The following is a 22,593-nucleotide window of genomic DNA, read 5'->3' as shown; positions in this document are numbered from 1 at the left end:
GCCCGCTGAATGCATAATGAAGAGCCTCCTGAGGAGTTACTCTGCATGTTAAAATGGTGTTCAGCAGCCTGTGCTGTCACACGACATAATTTGAAGATGAATGTGCATCCAATCAGCCTACCGGTGGCTGACTGTCACCGTCTGGCCATTAGTATTACCTGTCTGTTCAATGGCAGCGGCGTCTCCAGGAAGCAAGAAGTTAGTCGGTCCCAAAATGTGTCTCGTGTGTGAACAAGACAAATGAGGAGCTCTGTGCTCGGCACCGGCTTCACAGCAAACTGCCGCTCGACTGTGAGGACAAAGGAAAATGAAGGTTTTTCTTCGGTGGGAGGGTTTCTCAGCAACGGGGGGAGAGCGGCCCGCGTCCTTTGTCAGCCTGCCGGAGGCCGCGCGGCCAAGGGTTCTCCGGAGGAAAATGCCACATCTTCCAGTGGCAGTGCTCCCTACCCGCCCTGCAATAAATATTGTCAGCCTTGATCCTTTAAAATGTGAGCCAGTGTCTGAGCAAAACGGCTCACGTTGGAGTCAATTGACAAGTGGCTTCTGCCGTTTAATTCACAGCCCGGTAACAACACTTGCATGAATGATATGTAGGCACCACTTTTGTCTGTGAACGTTTGACAGCAATTAGGGTTGCACTCCAGGGGCAGACCATTGCACTAACGCTGGAGTGCCGTGGGAGGAGGTTAGGGTAAAGAAATTAGCCATCTGTCTGGTGGAGACTGTATCTTCCAGGAGGCAGTTAGATGTCAACAACAGGCAAAATGTTTCCATTCTCATTGTCCTGCACTTCAGCTCTGCACAATGGCATGAAAGACGCACAGAAATCCCATTCACTTCCAGTTATGTAGAGGTCTGCCACCAGCCACCCTGACAAACACTCCCCGGCTATTGTAGCTCATGGCAGCTGAGAGCCTGCTCCCCTCTGTGCTGGTTCCAAAGATGCCTGTCAATTTGGGATGTCCCACAGTGGAAAGCTAGGAGGGAGGGAGGTGGGCATTAAGCTGTGGAAAGCAGCTTAAGCTGGCTGCAAACAAGGATGCAGGTGGTTTGTACAGACCTGTGCTGCAGGCAGGAGGAAGCCCACGCTGCTGCAGACTCACTCTGCCTTTGAGGAGTCTGCGGCACGTCCCTGGGCTGCACACCTGGAGTGCGATGATGCGGGCAGATCCCAGCAGCTTGCTGCCCTGCGCACCCATCAGCTGCTGCAGAAACTTGGATTTAAGAAACATCCCCTCACCAGGGACAGTTGTCACTAGATTGGTCCAGGTGAGGGCTCATGGAGCGTGAGTTGACGTTTGGTCATGTTACAAGCCTGAACATCTGGCTTTTTGCTTCCTGCCGCACAAGCACACTACATTTTTCTTCCTTTTTCTTTCTTTCTTTCCTTCCTTCCTTCGTTCCTCCCTTCCTTCTTTCTTTCCTTCTCTTATGAACAGGTATCTGATAAACAGGGTGCCCTTGGACAAGTTCCCTAGCTCCATGGTTTAAAAAAATCAAGTTTAGGAGCATTATTTTGCTTTGCTTTGACACAAACGCATCAGTAGGGAGAAGTTCATGGGAGAATAAGGGGCACTGAAACATGTTTTCATTGGCTTGCAAAGGTGAGTTACCAATACTGTGACTCAATTCCAGACGACTAACGTTGTAAAATAGACAGTTCCCAAACAATTTCTCTTTCAAAGGAATCCCTCTTTGAACTCCCTTAGTTTTTGCTCTTGTTCTCGACCGGGTTGCATGAAGTAATTTGTTAGCTGTCTAGAGGCAGAAGACAGGATCTTCAGCATTAATAGTGCAAGTATTGTCTCTCAGCAGATCATCGATTACCGACACTTTCTTCTGACTTCTTCCTTATTCCTGGCTGCTTTCTTTTGTTGGGTTTTTTTTGTAACTTGAAATGAAATTTAATGAAAGCATTTGTGTAGTAACCATTACAAAAACCAGAATTTGTGTCGCTCATGACTTGTTACAGAGCATTTCCACTTCTGTCGCAAATCAACTTTTGCAAAGAAACTTTGGAGTTGGCCTTCTAGAAATGGTTCACACATGCCGCTTAGTTTGTGTAGGGGTGTTTTATTTGGTTGGTTTCATATACAGTGATCTGTTAAGATAAATGGTGAGCCATCAACAGAGCCAGAAGGTTGCCTATAGAAGAGTCACTGGACAAAAACTCATGTTGAGTATTGATTACATAGGTTTTGTACCATAGAAAGTAGTGTCTCCTCTTGAAAAATATGAGACATTTTTGCTGAAAGTTGGAAGATGTCTGACATTTTATAAGCACTCTGCTCCCCAAGTGTTTGGCAAAACTATTATTTTTTCCCTGAAAACTGGAACCTGTTGTGATGAATGCAGTTGAAATGGTAATTCTACAGGGAAAAGAAGTCTCAAAAGGGTAAAACCCTGTTCTGGTATTTAAATTAAATGCTACATGCAGGTTGTGCCTGCCTGTGAAAGCACTTTGCATAGCACTAGTTTAGAAATAACGTCACAGTTTCCCCAGCCAACAAGATTGCGTTTTGCCTTCTTATTGCCACAAGTGGCAGCCGTTCGGTGGTCAAAGCAAATCACCCATTTTCCTTTACAACTTGAGCTCACAGCCTTTATAGTGCTCCTTACTGTGGCTGGTTTGGGGAACAAAGATCCAGTAATCAACCCGGAGCATAGATCACAGTGAGCTGTCGCTGCATCGTGTACGACAGTCACAAATTTAGCATTTCAGTCGCTGAAAGCCCCTGCTGAGCCATTCTCTTTAAACTCAATTTTCAAGCCAAATTTGAAGAGGGGGCAAACAGATAGATGGCTGCATTTCAGGACGGGAGCAGCCTCTGATCTCGGACAGATAAAACTTTATTGTGCTTTCCTTTTCTCTTTCACCAATGTTTTCAGGCTGATTAAGTGTTCAGTCTTGCCTTTGCAGGCCACAAATTTGTGCTTTGGCAGGGGGGTTGGACTCGATGATCTCTGGAGGTCCCTTCCAACCCCTACAATTCTGTGGTTCTGTGATTCTGTGATATGCAGGGTTTTTGTGGCTTGGTTGGAGCTGCGCAGTTGTACTGCAGTGCATGGGATGAGTCAGCCACAGCGTGCTACCTTCCTGCCTTCCTTAAGAGCAGCCGAGGAAAAGCAGCTTGTCAGCAGGCTAGGGGTGCTGAAGGAGGAATCGGGTGGCCTTGTGTGCGTTCATCCTTCAGGCACTGTTTTTCTTGTGGCATTCAGTTCAGCAACATCAGAAGTGATAGGGAGAAGAATAACGAACTAAACTGGTGTCCGGTGGTGTTAGTATGCTGGATAACATTTAGATGAGTAGAAATTTACAACCCTCTCCAGGATGGGCTCGAAAGAAGTAAGATCTACAGAAAAACAAGAGCAAAAGTTGGTGAGAGCATCTTCTACCTACCTGGTTGTTAGGATTTAATTTATGTATTCCAGTAGCAGTCAGTACCTAAAATAGCAAAAGACTGGCATTGTGAAATCCACGTACCTTTTAGGAATCTCCCATTCTTTGGTGGAAAGAAAGAAAGGAGAAAAGATACAGAGGACAATAACAGCAGTAAAATCCATGGTAAAAAACAGGACGAGAAATTACAAGAGAAAGAGAGAAATAGATATGACTTGTTTCCTTTTGTATCGTGTAATGGTTTTGGATGTCTCGCCACAGCTGCTGCTATTGCTGGTGCTGCCACCATTATTTATTATTCATTATTTTAGCACAGCAGAGGAGCAGTAGTTGAAATGAACTCAAGAGCACGACATTTGATATCAAATGATTTTGAAGACTGTCCCCCAAAATAAAGTTACAACTTCATGTTTCGGAGGATTGAGATGGAAGATTGCACTGCAGATGAAAATAAAATCAAACCAGGAGGAATGTGGATCTGTAAATGAATGTTGTTCCTTATTCTTCATAACTGCTCTGGCTGCTACACATTTTGGTAGCCTCAACCTGCCTGCAGCGTTGCATGGCTTTGTCCCTGAGCCACGTACTGACTGAAAAGTCCCGGCACCCAACCTGTGCTTAGAGATGTGCACACGCACAAGTAATTAGTGATGCTTTTTTTCAAAGTTGGCAGGTCAGAGGTGGCACCGTGATGTAAGCAGGGCTTTGAGCTGTCCTGTCCCTCAAGTACCCCGAGTTTTGAAATGTCCTCTTCTGAGAAAATCCATTTCTACAGAGAATTATGTTAGCTGCTGGTACAGTGGATTTAAAAATGCTGTGCTTCAAAAACCTACACAAAATGATGTAAGTGGAGGTTTTGTACAAGGTCTTTTTGGTGAAGGTGAAGATGTGACAGCACTGGTTACGCGTTCCTGGGTCATTTGCCAACTTCATTCTGCTTGAGCTCTCCAGTGCTTAAAATCTACAGATTTGCTGCCTTCTGCCCTGTCTAACTTGTCCAGGACACATTTTGTTTGGATCAGCGGACAAGATGTCAGTGCAGAGATAGCACAGAGGAGAGGGCCCTGTGTGTGACTGCATGTTGTGTCCTTGAAATCAGCTCAGCTCTTTCTTTAGCAATAGGAAGTGTGTTGCAGCTGGCAATCCTGGAGCACTTCATGCACCTGTGGAGGTTAGCACTGGAGAACAGGAGAGGGCTGAAACAAGGAGCTGCTGAGAGTGGGTGGAGAGCAGTCAGTATAAAGAAACGTCCTGGAGAAGATTTGAATTGAAGGCTGTTGTGGCCTTGCTGTCCCAGAGGGCGTTAGTTTGTTCCTCCTCACTCTTTCCTTTCCCTTTCTTTGCAGAAGTGGGAAGAGGGGAATTCCTCACCTATGCTGTTTCTTCATCAATCATTGTTCTTGGGATCCCTTACAGGCCTGAGAAATCTGGAATATGGTTCGTGGCAGGAGGCTGCCAAGTGAACCTCACCAGCAGAGGTGTGAGTGGATGGCATTAGCTCAGAACAAATGCTGTGCTACACATACTGCAGTCTAGAGGAGAGGGACTGTTTAACAGTGAGAAGCACAAGAAAAAAGAAAGAAAACTTTCCTCCTGGAGCTTGGTGCAGGTCCTCCCTGCTCTTCCATGTGAGTCCTTCAGCTTCCATAGACTGTGTGCATGGCAGTTTGCTTTTGACAGAAGGGTGGTTCCCTGTGCCCTTAGAAAGAAGCCTTTGCTGAAATCCAAGGAACAACAAACACTCTCCCTTCAGTAAGCTAGAGCTTGTTTTTTAAAAGCGTACATGCACATCCATCGCTTTTGGCATGGTCTTCATGCAGGTGTCCATGGAGAAATTTCACCCTGAAAGTGTGGTGATGTGCACAGGAAAGGAGCACCAGTGCTTTGCACATTCGTGTCCTGAGAATCTCAACACGGTGGAAATGTCACTCCAGTGGACGCGTATGCTCAGGATCCAGTAGTAAGTCAGCAGCTGGTGGTGGGCTATGTACTGGATTTCCTGACTTGCAGTGCTCCAGGGAGTTACTTAAACATTGTAAAAAGCATCTTAAGAAATAGTGTAAATCAAACTACAAATCCTATCTTTCCTTTATAAATACAACTAAATGTCATTGTAAATATTTAGTTATTTTGTTGTATGGGAACAGTTGAGTCACGGCCTGAACCACTGATTGATCACCTAAGGAAAGGACTGAGTCAGCCGTGGGAACACAGCTGAGGGCAATTCCTTCTAGACCCCATCTAACAGCTGATTGGCACTGGGGAAGGATCTCTTTCTGGAGATCCCTCCTCTGTGGAGTCTTTCCTGCAAACCGAGGTCTTCAGATAAAGGTGAGCATTCCTTCATTCGTGGAGTCAGGTGACTGAATGTCTGAGCTCTTGTATTTTTTTAAGCAAGTTTCTATACTCATAAAGTTTTAGGGATCCAGAGGATAGTCTGGAGCTGACCAGTGTGCACGTATGTTATTAATGGTCTCATGTTGTGCTGGAGAGGTTTAGAATGGACATTAGGGTTGATTTCTTCATGGGGGCAGTTGAGCGTTGCAACAGGCTGTCCAGGGACGTGGTGGAGTCCCCCCATCCCTGGAGGTTTTTAAGAGACATCTGAGAGTAACTGCCTTTGGTTAAAGGTGAGCTTGCAATTCTCCTCTCTTTGTACCAAATGGCAGCTTTAAAGAGCACAACAAGTGAGCCTGGTAAGTAAGGGAGCATGCTGTTGCATATGCAGGGATTTGATTTCAAGGGTTCAGTCTGTGTCCAGGGATGTGCTGTCCTTGGGCGTGGAGGCGGCCCTGCTGGAAGCCAGCTCCTCAGGAGCAGGCATGTGGGGAAGGCAGCTGGTCCCCTGCTGCTGTCAAATGGCAAGGCCATTTTACTCCAGAGTAGGCTTCTCTTCACAGCAGCTGGCAAATGAAAGACTGCAGGTAAAGGCCACTGTGGGAAACACCTACCACTTTTTACCTTTCTGAGTACTCTTACTTCTTTCAGATACAAAAGAAAGAGCTGACAGGGAATGCTTTCCCTTCTCGTAAATGATATTTCAATGTCTGAAGTAGTTGGCAGTGTCCCTCCCCATCTCGAATCCTGACACCGTAGAAGGCTTTAGCTTAACCCTGGTAGTTAAGCTGTAATTGTCTGAACTGAGCCAGGGGGCAGCTGGTGAAAAGTGACACACGTATGTTTTTTTTTTTTAAATGTTACTCATCCAATTGGCTTTTAACAAGAAGGCTCTGCAGGCTTTCTGTAGAAGGACCTGTCTGCTAATGGGCATATATCACAAAGTTCTTGATCACCTCCTCATTCTAGGCATTTCATTGTTTGTTAAGGAGCATTGATGTGCTCTGAGATACTCTCACTGCAGTAATGCCTCTATGTTGGGCTAAAAAGTCCTCAAGGGAGCAATCCTGTGCAGCTGAGAGAATGGGTGATTGCCTGCATCTCTGCCTCCTGTGATGCTGCTGCTCATGCTCTGTGTTGTATGTGACGCTCCACTAAACAGTGCCCTTGGAGAGCACTCCTGGTACTACACTCTGAAATGCTGGGATTATCCGAGAAGAGCCTTTTTAGCTCGGTGTACTTCACGGAGAGGTAAAGTGTAGGCAGTGTAATCCCAGCAGCAGTTTTGCATCCTGTGCGGACTGCAGGGGCTGAATCTAGCCAGGTCGCAGCTGGGCACAGCACTTTTTGGGGACTGTGGTGTGCTCTATGGAGATGTCAGCAACCCAAAGAGCTGCCCTAGTAGAGAAGGTTGCTGAGCAGCCTTTTACCCTGGCACACATTCACACTTTGAGACCAATGCTTCCAGAGTAGAAATCTGTCACGCTTTTCACTGCAAAGAGGCCTCCCTTTTACCGCTGGCCTTTGATTCCTGCAGCCAGCTCATCGGTAAGCTGGCGGTGCTAACGGAGGCACCAGGCCTCCTCCGGCGAGCAGAGCTGCCGGCTGGCAGCCGACAGCAACCCGCTGCAGCACCCGTCTCAGCATCGTCCTTAAATCTTCCGGCGGCAACCGAGCCTCACACAGGCGCTGGTAATGAGGGGCTGAATGTGTGCCTGGTGGTGTGTAGCACTCAAATTACACCTGACAAAGAGGAAACAGATTGTCGAAGGGGGAGCACACAGCTGTCAGCTCCCGACAGCCGTGACAGATTCGTGGGGCTCTGCCACTCAGTCTTACTGAGCTCTGAAAGAGGGAAGGGTTTACAGCGGGGTTCAGAGAAATGGGCGCTGCCTGGGCTGCAGCGAATCCCTCCTCGCTGGCCAGCTGGCCTGCCTGCCTTCTCCTGCATGGCAGAAAGGAAGCCAGAATTAAATACAGTACGTGAATTTGTTCCTTTTCTTCCTTGCTTAGTGCTGAATCAGATTTTTGCCCATTTGCATTTAGTTTGTTTGGATGCTTGCAGAAAGTGAATACAATTCTGATGGTTGTGTTTTTTTGAGGAAATTCTTGGAGCACGTGGTTGTCGCTGCAGCTCGCCAGGTCCTGGTGTGCCGTGTTGGTGTCAGCACTCAGTGAAATATGGCTGGGGCTACTGAGGCAAGGCAGTAATTTGTCCAGAATCAACCGGGATTGTGAGTGCTTCAGACCACCAAATCCTGTCTTTATAACTAATTGCCTTCCTAGTAGTTCTGCGCACTTTAAGGCTAAATCCATACCTCTACGCCCTCTCCTTGCATGAACAGCCTGTTTGGAGGCAAAGAAATGAGCTGCTTCTTGTGGAACCGGTCAGCTGTAGACAGGATGGCATCAGCTCACAAGAAAACAGGTTAATCTTTCTTAGATAAACCAAGTTGCTTTTTTTGGTATCGGCGTGCAGGACTCAAAGGGCCGTGGTACTTCCTTCGGCAGCTGCTGACAGAACGCTTTGTATCTGGAGGAGCTCGCCCAAGAGGGGACCGCTTGTTTACATTTCCTCCCTTTTGATTCTGTTTCATAAACATACGTGGCTCTCCTGTTGCTGAGCAAAGAGAAGTGTGCTTTGGGTTACTCGTGTTACTTGGACCGTATGAAGCTTTCCCAAAGCTGAGATAAACGCACTCAGCTAGCCTTACTTGAGAGAAAATGATAAGATAGTGAAAGAAAGAGCTTATTAACAGAAAACAAGAGCTGGCTTTGCATCCCGTCTCTTCTTTCTCTTGGTAGAGAACGGCCTCGGGTCGTGTTCCTGCCTTGCTTTGCTGAAATTGGCAGGCCTGATCCTTTGGCACAGGGCTAACAAAGTACAGCACTGCATGCAGCGCCTTGCAGGGCTCACAGGGTGAGGCCACCAAGCACAGGGACCGCAGTTTGCCCCGAGGCCTTGCCTCTCACCATGTCTTTGCAGGGTGATGAATTTTAGCCTATTTTAAAGAGCCCTGAAACCTCTATCTCAGAAGTCACCTCCTACAACTCTTCCCTTGATGGAGTATTTCCCTGTGACCCAGCTCCAGGTGAAGCCCACGGAGATGCTCGGAAGCAGGGAGGGCGCTGTGAAAATCCTGAGGATTCTCTCTGTGTTCACGCTCCCTAGGTCTGGCACCACAAGCCCCCATCAAGGCTTTTTTTAACAAAAAAGAAAACCGGTGTTGAATGTGTATTCTCTTCTATGATTCATCTCTTTTTTGAGATGAGTCTGATAACTGCTAACATCTCCTAAAGCTTCAGAGGAGGAGGAGGTGCCTGTGCTCCTTCAGCAGCTCCACGTGTATGCATGCCCCAGCTCTGCCACTCAAACCAGTTAGGGAATGGGAACGGGACGGATCAATACAGCATTATCTGAGGAAGAGAAGACCGCCCCTGTTGCTATGTTTAGCTCGTCGGGTGCACCCTGCCTGCCCAGCTCTCAACACAGTGGAGTGCTTAATTCAGCCTCCTCGCTTGTCTGAAAGAAGGCTGTTGAGCACTCCGACCACCACAGCTCCACTTTTACAGCTGGCTGTAAATTTCCGAGCGTGCAGTGATATCTTTAGCTTTGACTCCAGAGATTTCCTGTTGAGCTGCAAGATGCAGTCCTGCAAGCACACAAAAGCTAAATATACCCTCTTGGGCTGACACACGGCCAAATAAACAAGGGCAGTGTCAACATGAGTTTTTTCCACTGCTGAACGGCTTGACTTATTCTTGAGGAGATGTAACCTTGTTCAATTAAGCAATTAAGTTTGGTTTTGGAATTTAAATAGCTTTAGGTCTCTCTTTGCACTAATATTCCTTTCATTCCCCTGGAAAAGATGCTAAGATTGCAGCTCTGTACTTTGCACCGAGCTGTGACTACTGAGTCTGAGGTGGGTGAAGATTTTTGTCCTGTAAGGCAGTCATTTTTGGCTTCAGGAAAATGCAGTAGCTTGTTGCCTGCGCCAGCCAGCTTGGCCACAGCCTTTGAGAAAGAAGAAATTAATTTTGAAGCTGTCTAAGATTAGTGCGGGGGAAACATGGTGAAAACATATTAATGAGAGCCACAATAGTGGATCGCTTTCGAGCACAACCTTGGGAACAGGAATGTCTTTGGTTTCTGAATTTTTAGAGGTGGTTTTATTGTAATGTGGTTATTAACAGTCTGTCCGCTCCTCTTCATTTCACCTAAGATATAAGATGTATTTTCAGACAACAAGAAGATATTTTGAGGCGAGGGAACGGGCTAATTAGTCTTTCAGCTTGCGTACTTGCTTTTGCCATTGTAAATCCTGGGTCATTTCCTCTTGTGAGCAAACGCGCCTCTGCTGAGCACCTGCTGGAAGTGCAGCAGGCCTTCCTCTTCTGCAGCTGCGTGTTGATCTGTGCGAGCGCGGTGCTGCTTGGTTTACAGAAAGGCACTGGTTACAGGGCGTGCTGCCCTGCGCTGCTGCTGCCCCTTGCAGCCGCTGTGCAGCGGGGTGCCCACGCTGCTGTGGGGAGCAGGAGCAGGAAGATGGGAGCAGTCAGAGGCCAAGCTTCAGGGCTTGGGGCTCTGCCTTGCTTGTAACTGAAAAGCCACAAAAAATGACATCATTTTTCAGGTGGTGGTGCGTTGGTGTTTTTGAGGAGTGTCTCCTCACAAGCACTGAGGCAGCGTGCTACCTCAGCTCAGTCACAGATTAATTGGAAGGAAGCCAGTAAAGGAAACATGCCACTTAAAGTTAAGTAAAGATAATAATGCTAATTGATGAATATGGGACAACAATGCACGTTAGTAACATGTTGTGCCTGTTAAGGAGCTGTTGTGATTTTTTCTTTTAATTATTTAACTTTCTTTTTTGGTGGTGACAAACGAAATGCTGAAATCTTCTGATTCTCTTACGAATTGAAGGTGTTTGGCCAAGTTAGACACGTATCACCGTACTGGCTAAGAATCACAAGCTTCTTGGTGAAGCTGAGCTCTCTTATTGGAGTGCAGAGGCACGCAGATAACGGTGCATGGACACGTAAGCACTGCAGTTAGGCTGCCAGAGATGTCCACAGTGTGTAAGACGCACAGTACGTGGGAGCCCTGACACTTCTGCCAGTGGCGTGGCCTTCCTGCTTTGGCTCTGCATTTCCCACAGAGGAAATTCCCCAGATCACACCCTGGCTCTCTCGCAGTCTCTAAGCTGTCTCAGAGCAGAGGTCTGGCAGCTTCGGAAAGAATTGGAATGAGCCCACCGAACACACCACAAGTCGAATTAGCAGGTACCTCAGTGTTACATGTTCTCGTGCGTCCTATCTAGGAGATCAGGTTTGGCATCATTAGATTGAAGTCAGGTGAAAACTCAACCAAATGTTTCCACGCAAAAGAAGCAGGTCAGCATTTTCCCTGTGCCTTCATGGAAGGGCACAAATGCTTTAATTTGTGAGAAGCAGGCTCAGGTCTGCAGAGACTCGTCCAAATTGTGACACTCTTAGTGACCATGAATGCGTCTCTTGTTTGAACTTTGCAAACCTAGCTTACCAGCTGCCATCCCTCCTCTCCTGGCTTTTAGGGGCATATTTGATTACTGAGTTTGCTAAGCAAGCTACAGTGCTGCTGGCAGTGATGACCCAGACCTGTTAAACTTGTCTTAGGTAAGAATGGTGATTCATTAGGTGCTTCCTAGGATGTTCCCTGCTTGTTGTAGTGTTGTAGGTGTTTTTAGAGGAAAAGAGTTTTAAGATGCTAATGACAGAATTACGGCTACAACCTAAGGGGAGGGGGAGCCAAACAAAAGAAGGATTCATTAGAGAACAAAAGAAACACTGGAGGCTTTGAACCTAGGAGTCTCCCACACATTAACTAGGTGTACTGCCAATGTGCTACAGATGTGCATTATGTGAACAACACACAAGGTAATGATATGTCTGCAAAGGAGTGAATGCATCTGTTTGATGTTTTGCAATGAATTACACTCAAGCAGGTGGGGAACTGCCAACTTCTCAGAAAAAAAAACTATTAAGAGGTCCAAAAGATATCTTCTGCACTTTCTGTAGAATCACAGCTGACAGCCATATCATGTGTTGGCACATTGGAGCCTTGCTCTGCCACCAGAAAGCACAGCCGGTGGCTTCACGTAGGCGCTGCTTGCTTTTATCTGAGAAGGGGTTGAGGGATCAGCCGTCTGGGCCAGGTCTTGAACACAGGAGCTCCTGATGTGCCAAGTAGCTGTGGTGATGCGTCCTTTGACGCCTCTGCTCCTTCCTGGGGCTGGGAGCGGGGCTGGGGGAGCAGAACACTGCTGGGTGACACGCGGCGGAGAAACAACCTGATTACTGCACTAGGAATTCAGTCTTCCAGATTTAGATTTATTTAGATCTAGAGGTATATCTATATAGGATTTTGCTTGGTTCTGTTCCATCTCTAGCAATTGTACCTTGGTACTCTCTCCTAGGGCATTTGAACATGAAGGTATCAGAGCTGGCTTGACAGATTTGTAATTGCAGGTTTCTCCCTTTCTCACTGTGCGTTACAAAAAGATATAGTAAGAATGCTGGAGTAGAGGAGGTCACCAATAATCTATGTGCCATTAGCTCCTTGGATTTTGCACTCTGGGGGCCTAAAGGAAATAAGGTATAAAAATAGCTGTCCAACTTTATGAAAAATCGGGCAAACCTTCCTTCAGCTGAGCTGCAGCTGCCTGAGCACTTAGAGAGCTGGTAATAGAAAGCTGCAGCGGGAAGCGCTCTCCTTTTCTCAGGATGCTTGATTTTACAAAAGATAAAGAATGACTGATAAGAGATCTGCCCTGTTTTAAGTTAAATAACTTCGATTACCACCTCAGAGAAAACAGAGAGATTCTGTCACCCCATCAGCGTTTGAGATACGTGCAGAGCACAGCCTTGGTTTGGTGCCTGGAACTTTGAGAGTCACCAGTACTCTGCCACTTACTTCTGGCCTTACAGATCAACATTTGGCTGTGGCACCCTGCGACACAGTCAGATGCAGCGTGGCAAGAGGGCCGACCGTTGTAGCAATGAAGAGCATCATTATTTGGCAAACAGTTTTCTCTTGATAACTTCAGCTGATCTTTTCAGAGGTTTGCCTTTCCGTTCCTTTTTATTTTAAGGTATATTGATAATAAAATTACAAGGATGAGAGTGGGGGCAGGGGGACCCCAAAGCCTGCAAAATAATTACTGCATTTTTTTCAGAAAAGCCTGTAGTCTTCATTCACGTTAGTGATAGCTCAAACAAGGCACCGCATTTGAGTGGCAACTGCACCAATTAGCACTGCTGCTGCTGTTGGGTTGTGAATTGCATGTGAAATGTAGAATTTGTCCAGAAGTGCTAATGCAAATTGCTCAACAAAAATGTGCCCTCTGTGTCAAGTCTTTTCACTTGTTCTGACACACTGATGTCTTCCCAGATTTCTCTGATCGGCAGATTCCTCTCTCTGCTGACAGCTACCAGAGCTCATAAAGTAATGGAAATATTTCTTGTTGCCATTAGCTGTGTTTCTGCAAAGAGAGTTACCCGCTGCTGCTGGGACTGGCTGCTCACTATACAACATAATTTTGACTTTTATTTGTAAGTTGATGGACTTCAGCTTTCCAGAATGAAGTGCTAAAACCCCTGTAAATGTCTTAAGACTCCACCTGCCCAGAAGTTCAAAGACCTGGTGTCTGCCACAGCGATAATTTGGTCACTTTGCAGGAGTTCAGCATCCTCTGTTGCTGTGTACAGTGATAACCTTTGTGCCTTGCTATATGAGCCTGAGTTACAATTGCCGTGGGAACTGTAGCTTAGCATTTCCTGACTTTTTCAGCATACAATATCTCATCCTAATATTGCACCCTTTAAAAGGAGAAGAAGTAGAGCAAGGGCACATTGTGAACAGCGAAATTTCACATCTACAGAATATAAAGCGGTGTCCTTAGCCACACGCAGATGTGAAGCTGTACTTGTAAATTGCTGTGCTGGGTGGCACCCCTGAGTCACAGCCCAGGAGCCCTATTGTGTGGGGCTCCCTGCAGCGCAGGATGTAAATATATTTCCTTCCCCCCAAGCACTTCCAACCTAAGAGCGAGATAAGAGATAATGCGGGAGACAAACACACCAGGGAGTGCAAGGAAACAGCAGAGGCTGCTGCTGGGCATCGTGGAGACAGGAACTTCCACAGACTCCTACAAATCTGACTGCACTGGGGCCAGAGGTCAGGGGCAGATTTGCATGATTTGGAGAATCTCCTAGAAATGCAGTCCAGCAGGGAGGAAAGCATGAAGACGCTTGTGTCTAAAATGTAACAAATAGAGAAGAGCTGGTCATGATGGGGTAGGCTTCAACACTCAGCGGTGAACGAGAGACGGTGTGTGAGTCAGGATATTCTGCATTTGGGTTTGAAAGCAAGGGAAGGGGCTGAAATTGGAAAGGAAAGGTAACCAGGCTGGAAAGGGAGAGATGGCACAGTCAGGACAATAGGTGAAGAACGTGGCTTTGGGCAGCAGCACTCCGGCTGCCTGCAAGCAGAGTGAGATTGTGACCGTCGCAGTGTGACGGGATGCCAGCCTGACTGTGGGGCTTGGCACGGAGGTCCGAGGCAATGATCGTGACCGGGTTACGGGCCAAGTCACAGGCAAGCGATGGAGGACTGGAGCCTGCTTCGAGCTGATGGGTACCCACAAGGTGATCCCAGAGGCAGGTATGAATTTAGGCCAGATAGGAAAAGGCCTGTGAGCTGCCAGCATAGAGGGAGTCCTTGGACTTGCGCAGAGAGCTTGCTCAGAGGTGTGACGAGGGGAAGAGAAAAGAGGACTGAGGTTGCAGAAGTGTGCAGGGCTGAGCAGTGGCTGGATAGTACAAGTAACGTGGAGCGGGCAACGAAAGGTGCTGGAGGCAAGGGAAAGCACTGGGGAGAGAGAAGACATCAGGTAGGTTGGGTTAGCAGTGCTAGGAGCTGACAGGCAGCCATGGAGAAATATAGCACCAAGCTCCACAAGATAAAGGCTATTAGGGACTCGGTGATACTGGTTTCTGTGACAGGCAAGAAGCAAAAGCCTGTTTGGAAAAGAATCTGTGCTGGAGATGGAGGCTAAATCCAAATCAAGTCTTAGGCAGCACATTCAGTAGGCTTAAAGATGACGGTGAGAGGAGGGATAGGGTAGAGGCTGGAGAGGCGCTTGGAGTCAAGCAATGCTTAGATTATTTTTTTTAAAGCATGCTTATACGGTGAGGGGAAGGAGGCAGAGGGAGAGATATGAAGGAAGAGGTAGCAGATGGGATTAGGGGAGATGAGAAAACAGGACACAGCGAGGTCATCGGGACAAGCAGTGGGGCCACAGTTGGCAGGGAGAGCTGGGCAGGAGGCAAGGGAGAGCCAGCAGAGGGGAGCGAGGGAGATACTGTTTTGCTTTGTGGAGTTTCTCATGGGAGAAGTCAGCACAGCCCTGAGCAGAGATGGGACTTTTCAGCGATGTCAGAAGGCGAGGCTTGAGGAGCGAGTCCAAGGCTGCAAAAAGGCAGCTGGGATTGCGCCGGTGAGGGCTGGCTAGGCTGGCAAACATGAGTGAGCATCAGGAACATGACAGAATCGAGGAGGGGAAAAAGCATTCATGGTGTACAGGAAGTTTAAAAAAAAAAAAAAAAAAGTTTAAAGCTTAGTAAGTAATTGTCTCAGAAGAGGTATTAAGGATATTCAGAAGGCCTCAGGAGGAGTGAATAAGGACTTCCTCAGTAAAGGAAGCCATTCCTTAGAGATCTAGAAGTCTGGGGGACTGCCTAAAGCCAAGCTGAGTCAGGCCTTGCAAAAGAAATTAATTCTGGAGTGGAGTTTTCCTGAGCTGTATAAATAAAGGAGACCCTGGAGAGAAGGCAGGAACCATGCAGTGAAGAGCATGTTATGGCTGAAGACTGCCTAGGCACTGCCCAAATGAGAATTATTTGTCAGTTCTTATTTGGGCTGGTGAGACTGGATGTCAAAACAAAGGCTGGGTGGTTAATGGAAGCACACAGGCTGTGTCCAAGCTGGAGGAAAAATGAGCGGGGTTTCAGTGCTGGAACTGGGTGATGGGCAGCCTTGGTTCAAGGATGCTGAAAGCAGTAGCTCATAAAATTCCAGGACTGGCATGCCGGCCCAGGCACCTCCAGTGAGTTATTTGGAACCACTGCGAAGACAGCACGGCTTTGCTGGGCAGCAGCAGTGGAAGACCGTTTCCTTTGGTCTTGCCAGATACCTTTGGGTTCTCGATTTTAGAGCGAAATACCACCTGCAGGTAAGCTGCATGGGCAAGTACCTGCATTCAGGGATGAGAGTTCCTCCAGCTCTCTGTGTTGGTGTCTGACAGGAGACGATCCTGGAATTTATGCACGAATTGTACAGGTCATCACAAGTATCCGTGTGTCTGTTTTGGTGCTTTTAGCCATCACACGTGCCGTCTGCTTAAATCCACTGAAAGCTGGTGGGCTGTTTCTGTGTTTCCTACATACGTGGCATTTCCCATAGCGATTCATTGAAGCAAGGGGGAACTGAAAAGGGTCCTTGCTTCATTGAGGCCCTTACGGGATGCGATCTTGCTGCCATGTGGGCACGCTGTGAATGAGACAGGGAGGGGGGTGCAAAAGGAACAGTTGGGCTGTGTGGGTTGTTCACTTGCAAATGAAGCAGTGCCAGGAAATCCTGATAAGGATAATGCAGCGGTGCTGTGAGCATATGCACTCCCTGACCCCATTTGTGCCAACGCAGAAGCCAGAGAGTCGCCGACAGGGTGGGGAAGATGCAGGAGAGATTTTGTGAGAGCCCCAAACCTTTGCGCTGAAGTTCTCTGAGGATTTCTTTTTGCCTTGGCAGAACAACAACATGGGGCAACTGCAGCCTCTTACCAATTTTTGAGGTAAGTTGCCTTCTGTGTAGGAGAAGGAGAGCATATGGCCCGGTGTGTTTATTTCTCAGCCAGGATTCGTTTGGGCTTGGCAAATTACATGCTTCTTGCTGAGGATCAACACCAGTGCCAAGTTTGTTTTTTCTAAAAATGAAAGAGATCTCATTTATCACAGCACAGAGGAAAGGATCTGAGAAATGTCCTTAAGCGTGAAAAAATACCTTTGTTTATCCTCAAACAAAACAGCTGAGGGGAGAACGAGCAAAATTTCACCAAGAGGAAAACAAAAACAACCGAACTCTGCAAGCATCTAGAAGAGCCACCAGGCAGCTCCTGCCAGGCATGAGCTGGAGCTGGGCTGTGAAATGCCTCTGTGGGGTGCGAGGTGATAATGTGACGTGGGCTGGGGACATCGGAGCAGAAGGGACAGCCGGGTTGCGGTTTAGCGATTGCTGCTTGAAAACTTCTTTAGAGCATCTTTTCCTTATATCTGTGTTTTCTCAGTCTCTGTATTTTCCCCTGTATGTGCTATTCTCTTACAGCATTTATTTTTATTGTGTCATTTTCCCTCTGTTTCCCCTTTTCATTGGCCCTGTGTGACTGTTTGTTTAAACCGCTTGCCTGCTTTCATCTTCCATTTTTCTTCTCTCCCCCTTCTCAAGGGCTCTCTAGCCATAATTATCCTTGTGTTTCGCATTAGCTCTCCTCCCTTCTGCTCCAGATGGACTCGAAGCGGGCATTGATTAAAGCTAAAACCTTTAGTGCTGCCATTTCCAACAGGCTCTGGCCTTGGGGTCAGCGCAGCCTTCGCTGCATTGCTCCCAACCACAGCCACGAGCACTGGCTCCTGAGGGAGCTCCGTGCCCATGTGGGGCAGCAGGGACACACCGTGACACTACTCCCAAGCAGGATTGCAGGCTGTGGTGGCCGTGTGGGTGCTGCTGAGGGCCTGCAGAAGTCTTTAGCCCCTAAACGGTGTTAGGAAAACACTTGCTCATTTTCAGATCCTTTGTTGTGTACTTTGTTGCTAGAAATAAAGAACTTAGTCCCTCTGATGAGCTAACACGTACACCAAAGTGATAGTCTGGCAGATACTGTTTGTTCTGCGGCAAGAGCAAAGCGTATCGAAAACGGGGGGAGGAGAGACGCAGGGGAAGGGAGGTGAAAGGAAAACAAATGGGCTGCATGCAGAGGTCTGGCATCAAACGTCAGAGTGATCTTGTTCGCTCAGATACTATTTGAAAGGCCATGGCAACCAGGGACCCAGGGAGAGGAGAGGTTTGTAGCCCCTCCCTGGGATGGATGACGGAGGATGAGGGTGAGGCGGTCCGCCCTGCACAGTCTGCTGGTGGGTGCAGTCACAAAGCAGTTTGGCCCGTCCCTTCGTCCTGCATGCTGGCTCATGTGAGGCAAACAAAGTCAGAAGTGAATGGATTTGTAACTCCCTCAGTCAGTCAGATGGCACCTATCTGCTGAAGGTGGCTGCGCTTGGGCAGCCAGATTTAGACAGGGATTAAGATCCCTGCCAGACACAGAAAGTGACAACAGTACAGCAATTTAATAGAAGTATTTCTGGGGGAATACAGGAACGTGTTTGTAGGTTACTCCAGAAACACTGGGCATGCAGTAAGTTTTCTTGTGATGGGGTGTACAGAAATCTAGTAACATTTTTGCTGCCAGCAAGCAGCAGCTCAGAGTGCGTGGAGGTGAGATCAGCAGTGCCTTGTCCATCACAGACCTGTAGGCTGCACTACATAGTTGTGTTTACCCGGAAAGGCTTTTGTCTTAGGAGGCATCAAACAGCAGAGACTTGCCATTTCTGCTGGGTAATGAAATCATGGCCTAAGAATTTGATTCTTCTTTCTGATTTGAATCCGTCTTTGGCTTCCAGCCCTTGCATCTGGTTTTGCCGCCTTCAGTGGATAAAAGGGCTCTTTAAAAGATTCGTTCCCTCGTGAAGGTGTTTTTACACGCCGTGGTCAAAGCATCTCTGTTTTCTTTGTGGTAAGCTGAATGATTGAGCTCTTGAAGTCCTTCACTGGAAGGCACTTTCTGCCTCAAATCATTTTTGTTTCTTCTTTTTGTGCTCTGACTTGAAAATGTAGACATCTGATTGCACACATCTTTCTAGTGTCGTTCCTCTAATGCAGTACGCGGGATAAGCCACCTCCTGGCTTCTGTTTGCTCTGTTGCTGCTTGCGCGTGGAAGGATTGCATTAGTTCACATCATGCAGAATGCACAGCAAGCTCAGGTTCCATCCACTGCTTCACTTTGACATTGCTTTCAATTCCACCTATGTTAAATGCGCATAACCGTACATACACACGCATCACCCCAAACTCCTGAGAAGGATCCATCGCTCCAGCTGATCCCCAGAAGTACATTTGAAGAACATGGGATTTGTGCTTAACCAAGGAGCAATTGCCAGCAGCAGGCAGCTCCCTCTCAGGCACTGACAAGGCAGCTGGGTCCCCACAGAAGTCCACCCTCGTGCATACGTATGTACTGCCATACAGGGCACCCCCACACACAGGCGCACAAGTGACACAGGCCCGGGGGAAGGAGCGGGGCTGTCCCCTCGCTGCTGTGCATCCCCAAAAATCCGTCTGGAGTCACGGCAGCCTGAGTCACACTCTGAGTCATACTGCAGGAAGGGGCCAACAGGCGTCGCTTCCCTGGGACTGGTGGGGGTGTTCGGAGGGTAGCAAAGCAGCGGTGCCAGTTGCCAGAGAGAGGAGAGCAAAGAGCAGGGTCAGGATGGATGATCTGGAAAGTGGGCACGCTTGGTGCAGCAGCGCCCACTGCAGAGGTGCTCGTGCGGAACAGCTGGCAGGGCCCTGCTGCCCTGCTCCTGCTTCAGGATACACAGCCCTGTGCTGCTCCTGGTGATGTCAGCGGGGCCTTTCATCACTGTTTTGAGAAGAGCTTTGGCCAAAAAAGATGGAAAGAGGGGGGGGGAGGGGAGAGTGGTGTTCTGGCTTGATGAAAAAGGCCTGGCTTTAAATCTGTTATTAAAGCTGGAAGCAGGAAGTTTTCATTACGAATAGGCAAAGTCCTGCGCCTAGAAATGGCCGAACACACAGCCCTGGAAGTAACACCTTGGTGCTAATCTTCACATTTCCTCCAGCTGCTGTGCGGGCTGTCAGCTGCAGGGGTGTCTTGCAGAGCTCTCTGCCTTCTGCAGCCCTAAAGCCAAGGAGCAGCGTAAGGCAATACGGCCCTGAGCCCCTCTGCACGCTGCTGCCGTGGGGCACTGCGCCCTCTGTGTGTGTGAGAGCCGGGATGGCCGCTCTGCTGTGAGACTGTGTTGAAGCGGGCTGCGGCCCCAAGGGCTCGGGGCAGCTCCTGCTGATGTCACAGCACAGCGAGCCTTCTGGCTCCTGGTTTTCCTTTCCGCCTTTCCCTTGTTGTAGCTGCAGCAAAGGTTCTTCGGCAGAGTGGCATTGCTGTTGTCTATAAATGGAAGCGGTTGGCCCGTCTCCCAGTGTAACACAAGATAGCTCTGTGCATCAGTTATGCAATCTTCAGCTCGATGACTTCAGTGGGGCGAGGGGAGGGCAGGGGGGCAGGATGGAGCCCTTACCTCACGTCCCTGAGCTAGGAGATGTTGGAGCAGGCGGTGAGGTGCTGTGTGAGAAGGGAGCGGGGAGCAGGGAGCAGCGGGGAACTGTCAAACCGGGGCACGAGTTCAAAAGAGACAGAAGCTCAACGCTGAGAAGCTGCCTTTCAGCAGAGAGCCCTTCAGGGACGCTCTGTGTAAAGTGGAGATGTGAGCAAATTGGATTTCTTCTTGTTTCCTGGCTGAAGAGTAGTTTGCTTTTCCCAGCCAGCGAGTTCGCCCCACACCACGGCATTACGTGGTAAGAGGAACCCTCCACCTCTGCTGCTGGCAGCTCGCAGCTCCTGGGTACGGGAGCGTGGGCCATGGCAGCGCTCCTGGCCTGGCCTCGGCGCTCGGTGCTCAGCCGCGCCGAGCCGAGCCGAGCCGAGCCGAGCCGTGGCAGCGGGCGGGCAGCGGCCCCTGCTGGCAACTCTCCGCTCCCAGCAGCACCGCGGGGAGGTGCGGAAGAGATGGGGTCTGATGGCGGGGGAGAGCAGGGTGATGTTAGGAATAGGTTTCTGTGGCATCACGTGGCCCGCATCCTTCCAGCTACAAGCTCTTTGTCCTGGTGGGATGGAGTCTCGGATAAACGTGTGATGTGGTTCAATCCTGAGATTCTGGTGCAGTACAGTGGAAATGAGGGCTGCTGGCTCACGGTGTTCTTCTCTGTGTGCCTCAAACGCTGGCTCCTGAGCCCATTGCTCAGAGATTGCTTATCTTGAGCGCAAATAAACCTCACACCCCGTTTTCTTTTCTTACCACTGATGAGTCGTGAAGTGCTCCTGCCTTATCAGAGGGGGCCTGGAGCTCCAGGTTCTGGTGTGAGAAACCTGCCCGTGTCCCTGCAGCAGACACTGAGGCCACAAGACACCAGCATTTGCCCAGTTTCCCCACTTTCTCCAAGCTCCAGCCCTCGCCCACAGACCCAGCGCTCAGTGTTAATGAGCCATAGCTTCCCTACACGCAGAGCACCCTCAGTAACGAGCCCTTCTCCCTCTCTCCACACAGGAGCAGCACCAGGTGGGACTGTCCCGGAGCACAGCACCTATGCAGCCCTCTGTCCCACCAGGAGCCAGCAGCGTGGTCACAGGCACGAGCTCAGGGGGGGCCTTCCTGGGCAACCAGCCGCAAGCGGCCATCATGAAGCAGATGCTGATCGAACAGAGAGCCCAGCTGCACGTGATAGAGCAGCAGAAGCAGCAGTTCCTAAGAGAGCAGAGGCAGCAACAGCAGCAGATCTTAGCAGAGCAGGTACGGTGTCTGTTTGTCTCAGGTTGTGCAGCTGGTGTGAGACGGAAAGTGCTACAGACAGTGCAGCACAGCCCTTCCTTTCACCTTCAGCAGTTTTCTCTCTGATCTCCCAGATCAGTTCTTTACTCTGTTTTATCACACGAACACTGCAAGCAGTCATGCTAGCCTCAGGGAGAGGTTGGGAACTGCGGGCTGAAGTGGGGGAGCAGTGGCACAACCCCAGCAGCGGCAGTGTGAAGCTGTGCCATTCAAGCCTGACACCAATTCCCATAGCTCTACACTTTTGCAGTACAGACATTACGTTACCTGGTCTAAATGGTCTTGTCTTATGCGTGTTTAATTCAGATGCAATTTAAAGGAAACCCAGCAGAAAAGTCAGCAGAAAGTCACACTGTTCAGTTACTGCAAGCTCGCACCTCAGTTAAACTTGCAGTCCCCTGCTTCACCTAGAAAATGTTCTGATAGGTGAGTCTAAGCTCAGCAGTGTCTCTCTTGTTAGGGGAAATACAGTTTAAGACCTGGGTGCCACTTTGAGTTAGAACTTGTGCATGCCGTATAACCACAGAAGTACTGATGGTTACTGATGGAAGAGGGTAGATTTAGACTAGACGCTAGGAAGAAAGTCTTTCTTTTAGAGTGACGAGACACTGGAACAGGTTGCCCAGTGAGGCTGTGGATGCCCCCTCCCTGGAGGTGTTCAAGGTCAGGCTGAATGAGGCTATAAGCAACCTCGTCTAGAAGGAGGTGTCCCTGCCTGTAGCAGGGGGATTGGAACTAGATGATCTTAAAGGGCCCTTCCAACCCCAACCATTCTGTGATTCTGTGATCCTATGAAGATGCATGAATGGTTTCAGAGGGAACAAGTGCAGAGCAGTGACACAGTAGTTTTCCCTGTGCGTGGACCAGGCCAATTCACTTGTATAAACCCAAGAGCCAGTCCCTGACTTGGATGCTGAAGGCAAGGCTAAAAGGCACAGCCCGTAAGCTCCTAGCTTGTGAGTGCTTTGTGCCTAATAAAGTTCCCTTGTTCTTTTTTATCATACGTAATGTGCATTTATAAACATCCGGATTAGTATTTGCTTCCTTTCTGTCTTTGCCATTCTCTTTCCTTTGTTCCTCAGCCCTA

At 48.7% G+C, this 22,593-nt stretch overlaps 1 protein-coding gene across 1 annotated transcript in view; it reads left to right on the top strand.

Moving 5' to 3' along the window:
• MAML3 (mastermind like transcriptional coactivator 3) overlaps nt 1-22,593 on the top strand; it is a gene marked incomplete at both ends in the record, with an annotated part of 196,798 nt that overhangs the window by 168,898 nt on the left and 5,307 nt on the right. The window contains one exon of the mRNA XM_079534740.1: nt 21,225-21,467. Within this exon, the coding sequence (XP_079390866.1) occupies nt 21,225-21,467 (243 nt within the window). The remainder of the gene's footprint in view (nt 1-21,224; nt 21,468-22,593) is intronic.

Source organism: Tetrao urogallus (genome assembly GCF_951394365.1).
Source record: "Tetrao urogallus genome assembly, chromosome: 4".
Taxonomy (NCBI): Eukaryota; Metazoa; Chordata; class Aves; order Galliformes; family Phasianidae; genus Tetrao; species Tetrao urogallus.
The sequence above is the reverse complement of the archived record's forward strand: the minus strand, read 5'-3'. Positions and strand labels throughout refer to the sequence as shown.